Source organism: Trichoderma aggressivum (assembly GCF_033847375.1).
Source record: "Trichoderma aggressivum f. europaeum strain CBS 100526 chromosome Unknown scaffold_058, whole genome shotgun sequence".
In the NCBI taxonomy this organism is placed as follows: domain Eukaryota; kingdom Fungi; phylum Ascomycota; class Sordariomycetes; order Hypocreales; family Hypocreaceae; genus Trichoderma; species Trichoderma aggressivum.
In genome coordinates, this window is record NW_026946424.1 from 191,503 (window position 1) to 196,069 (window position 4,567).

At 53.2% G+C, this 4,567-nt stretch overlaps 2 protein-coding genes across 2 annotated transcripts; one reads left to right on the forward strand and one right to left on the reverse strand.

Moving 5' to 3' along the window:
* Window positions 1-229: 229 nt before the first annotated feature.
* Window positions 230-1,405, reverse strand: Triagg1_9763 (uncharacterized protein; the record flags this gene model as incomplete). Its single annotated transcript, XM_062904756.1, has 2 exons — window positions 230-1,290; window positions 1,369-1,405. The coding sequence occupies 2 exons, from the start codon at window positions 1,403-1,405 to the stop codon at window positions 230-232; spliced, it is 1,098 nt and encodes a 365-aa protein (XP_062751333.1).
* A 1,198-nt stretch (window positions 1,406-2,603) lies between these two features.
* On the forward strand, window positions 2,604-3,590 carry Triagg1_9764 (uncharacterized protein; the record flags this gene model as incomplete). Its single annotated transcript, XM_062904757.1, has 1 exon — window positions 2,604-3,590. One exon carries the CDS (start codon window positions 2,604-2,606, stop codon window positions 3,588-3,590), a length of 987 nt encoding a protein of 328 aa, XP_062751334.1.
* Window positions 3,591-4,567: the final 977 nt, after the last annotated feature.

A 4,567-nucleotide genomic window follows, 5' to 3' on the forward strand; every position in this document is an offset into this window, starting at 1 on the left:
TTTTCGATATTCTCCTATGGATCTGGAGAACGTTCATCCAAGCCCCAGATGGACGGACCCCCGCCGCAGCCGGTTCGGCAGCAGCAATAGTCGCGGCTACAACGACAACAATCGGTTCCGAACATGGCGATCAGCGAGCGAGACGACGATAAACGATCATGACTTATAGCAATTGGTCTTTTTTTATTATCAGATTCATATATGCCACATAGATATCTTGGATATGGTTCTAAGCGATTTGCGAAAGCACCTTGATGAGATCTCCTGTCACGCCCATAGCCGTCACGTCTCCGCCGGCACCCGCGCCCTGGATAATCAAGGGATTGCTGCCATATCTCTCAGTATAGAAGCTGATGATGTTGTCGCTGCCCTTGAGAGAAGCAATGGCGTGTGAGCGATCAAACTGCTCCAGCCCAACCTTGACCTGCTGGGTAGCCACGTCAATGCTGCCAACAAACCGAATAACTTTTCCAGCCTTCTCGGCGGCAGCTTTGGTGTCTTCCATATGCTGATCAAAGGCGGGCAGCTTGTCGAGAAATTCATCTCCGCTCGCACAAGCCTCCAATTCCTTGGGAATGAGGCTCTGGACGGGGAAAGATGTGGGCGATTCGACAGGCAGACCTGCCAAGCGGGCCAAAATAGTTAACTTGCGGGCGACATCAAGGCCATTGAGGTCATCTCTCGGATCCGGCTCGGTATAGCCAAGAGCCTTTGCTTTCTTCACCTCCTCAGACCACTTGCCACCCTGACCCTCGGTCGGTGCAAACGAATTGAAGAGGAACGACATGGTGCCGCTAAAGACACCCTCAATCTTGGTCACCTTGTCTCCAGTGTCCACCAGATCCTTCAGCGTGGAGATGACTGGCAGACCAGCGCCGACCGAAGACTCGTGGTAGACCTTGGCGCCCGAGGTTGCGGATGCCGTAAAGATATCCTGCCAGAGCTTGTATGAGCCGGAAAAGGCCTTCTTGTTAGGTGTCACGATGCTGAGACCCCGACTCAGGGCCAGGGGGTAAGCGTCGGCAACATCCTGAGAGCTCGTGTTGTCGACCAGGACCACCTTGGCGGGGGCGGAAGCCAGGTAGTCAATCACTTGCGCCAGAGGAGGAGGGGCCTGTGTGGAAGCAGCGAGGCTTTCAGTGACACCATCAAGGCTCACGGGGGAGTAATCGACATTGTATAGGGCCTTGCGACTTGTCGAGATGTAGCAGAGGCTCAGCTTGGGGGACGGCCTGCGAGCGGCGAGGGCTTGCAGCTGAGAGAGGAAGCACTTGCCGACACCACCGGCGCCTAATGTATAATCATAAGTCAGTTTAATACATAGATAAATGCCACGTCGAATAAATCATTGCTCTCGGGAGTGTGTACCAATGATGGCGATGTAAACCTGATTGACTGCAGCCATTTTGTCTTGTGGGTGAACAGATGCTGCGAAAATACAGGTAGCTTGGATGGAAGATGATGGGTTTCGTTCCGATAGCGGGGTGATGGAATTAGTGGGGTTGCAGCTAACAGCTCTACAAGTTGGGTCGGCCTAACCTGTACCGTTGTTTGATAAATTAATAAATGAGGTTTTCTGTGCTACGTGAGGTGCGATGTGCGTATCAATGAGTCAAATAATCTATAGGATGTATCAAGATTATTCATATACTCCATTTGTGTTTACCTCCTCGTCAGGGGGGTACTGCCGCTCCTTCTCATACGCCAAGGTTGGCGTTGTCAAATCATCAGTGATGCTATGCCTGTGCTGTAGAAGTGTCTCTATGTACTCCTACTGGGGAGTATCGCAATACCTAATCATCTTCTTATACCACGTGAGAAGAAATAGATGGATACGAATAATGCGCTGTATCGAGAAGAGCAACAAGACTGGAGAATAAGGGATTTGAACCCCTGACCTTTTACAGACTTGCACCCAGACTGAGCAAATGCAAAGCGAACGTGATACCCCTACACCAACTCCCCGAATCTTGAATTTGGCGAAATGCCATTCACAATTCAAAGATTCGCAAGAGATGAGGCTGTTGTAGAGATGGAAATGGAATCATTGGAACAACAGTGTGGCTTAACATATCGAGAGTCTAAGAAGGACGAGATGCATGCTATCAGGTATGGAGCCACATACGAATTGGGGTCTTATACACTGTAGCAAGTTAAAACGCAGAGACGCTGGCTGTTGAGCCGACATCCCATCTCTAACTATGACTTGGGGAAAAGAATCTACATTCATGCTTCATTGTCTTTTTATGGTGTTATTGAGAATCCCTTGTTGTCATCAAACCCAGACCGAGATGCTTTGTTTGTGCGAGCAACCAGAAAGGTCATCAAAAAAAGATGCTTAGTCACCAGGACCCGTCAACTTTAATCAGTGACGTCCAGCTTCCCGGTAGCGCGACAGCGATAAGATCAATTTCTGGGCTTCATTGATCAGTATCTGGAAATCAAACCATCCATTGTGGCCTCCACGGTATAAGCCACCCCATCTGGCGCTCTATTCTGAAGAAGGATTCTTCATTTCTAGGGACTAAAGACGGCCTTTGTAAGTGCATATACGAGAGCCGCGGACAAAGAAAATCGCATCTACGCCAGAGACATATCACATCATGCCTCAAGATCCGAATCTCTACGGCCAAAGGCCGCAAAAGCGACACAAACGAGAGGCGTTATCGTCATCATTAGATTTTACTGCCCAGCTTACATCACTTATATCAAATGCCACCCCTCAGGGATCAACATCAACAGCATCTGGACGCGCAAGGCCGAAACAGTCCAAAGACGACATCTTCCGTGGCACTAGCGGATCAAAAGGGACAACGAATAGTAGCAAGGAGCGGGATGCCAAATCAGAAAAGCTGGTGCTCAAAGAAGTGGTCGGGACGGAGGAGGAGACGCAGGAACTCGAGCGCGCAAAGCGAAAGATGGAGAGCAAGGCACGGCTCTACGCCGCCATGAAGCGCGGAGACTACGTGCCCAGGGAGAACGAGGCGGCGCCGCTGGTGGACTTTGACCGCAAGTGGGCTGAGACGGTGGAAGGCCACGACGACTACGAGACCAGCTCGGATGAGGATGCAAATGGCAGCGGCGGCGAGGAGATGGTGGAGTATGAGGACGAGTTTGGGCGTACACGGCGAGGCACGCGAGCCGACATGGAAAAGATGGAACGTCGCATACGGCGAGGGCTGCTGGGCGCCGAGGAACTGGAGCGCATGTCTGCCCGGCCTAGTGCTCCCAGCAACCTCATCTACGGCGACGCGATCCAAGCAATGGCGTTTGCGCCGGATGATCCGGACAAGATGGCCGAGCTGGCAAGCAGGCGGGATAGGAGCGCTACGCCGCCCGAGATGAAGCACTACGATGCCGACCACGAGATCCGCACCAAGGGCGTTGGCTTCTTCAAGTTCAGCAAGGACGAGGAGACGCGGACAAAGGAGATGCAGTCGCTGGAGGAGGAGAGGCTCAAGACCGAGGAACAGCGTAAGCAGCGCGAGGAACAACGGGCTGCACGACGGCGCGAAATCGAACAGCGCCGAAAGGATATGGGGGAGCGGCGGGCGAAGCGGCAGGCCGACAGCTTCCTGGACGGGCTGTAAGAGACGGGAGGAAGTTGGTCCTTCGTGTACGTGGCCAAGGACAGAGGACACCTGGTTCAATGGTAGCAGTGCTATGTAGTACTAGTTGTAGGACTAACAACACCTGGTTGCATCTGATCCGGGGCACCTGTTATTGTAGTTGAGCGTGCTCTGTATTGTGATTTGACTGAGCGGCGCTATTGTACACTTCTGGACTTGGTGTGTCCAAAAAGTCCAACCGCTTGCCCAGGCACCGCCAACCAGAGACGATAGTGTTGAAAGCAGCGCGCCATCGCTTCAGCCACACGGGTCAGACTCCATCGCGGGCTGGTAGCGGCAGGGAGGCTTTTTTTTTCTTCTCTTTTCACTTTTTTCTTCTGTTCTGTCTGGTTTGGATATTCCCCTCGTCCCGTTTAGCCATGGCGCTCGCCTCGTTGATTGGACGGGGCGGAGTTGGGTGGGAGTCCGGACTGCAAAACAGAGCCAATGGAAGGCCTTCATGGTGCCGGCAACGACGAGAAACGAGAAGGGCAAAAAACCAAGGACTTGAAAACTACGTGTAGCATGCAAGTCTCTTCTAGTCCACAGCAGGGAGGAAGCGCTAGGGAATGTGAAGGCGTCTGGTCGTATTTGTGTCGTATAACAAACAACCCAGGAACAAAGAGCATTCCGGCCACACAGTTGGCGGACGAGACAATCCGTACGGAGTAATTTCAAACGAGGCCTTTTACGGGCAGTTTCCAGGTTCTCCATGTGACGGCGTCGTCTCCCCCTTTGATGGACGTGCAATGTGTCGTCGTCACAGATTGCGTGCGCTCTGGGCCATTCAATGCGCGAGGCTGCAGGGCATGTGCTCCTCGGCCTCCGAAGGGCTGCATTTGGCACCAGCGGATTCCACTCGTTCGGGGTTGCACCGCGAAGCAGGTTTTCACTGTGGCCTCGTGCTGCGTTGCGTTGGGGCGGGGGGGGGGGGGGGGGGGGGGGGGGGGGGGGGGGGG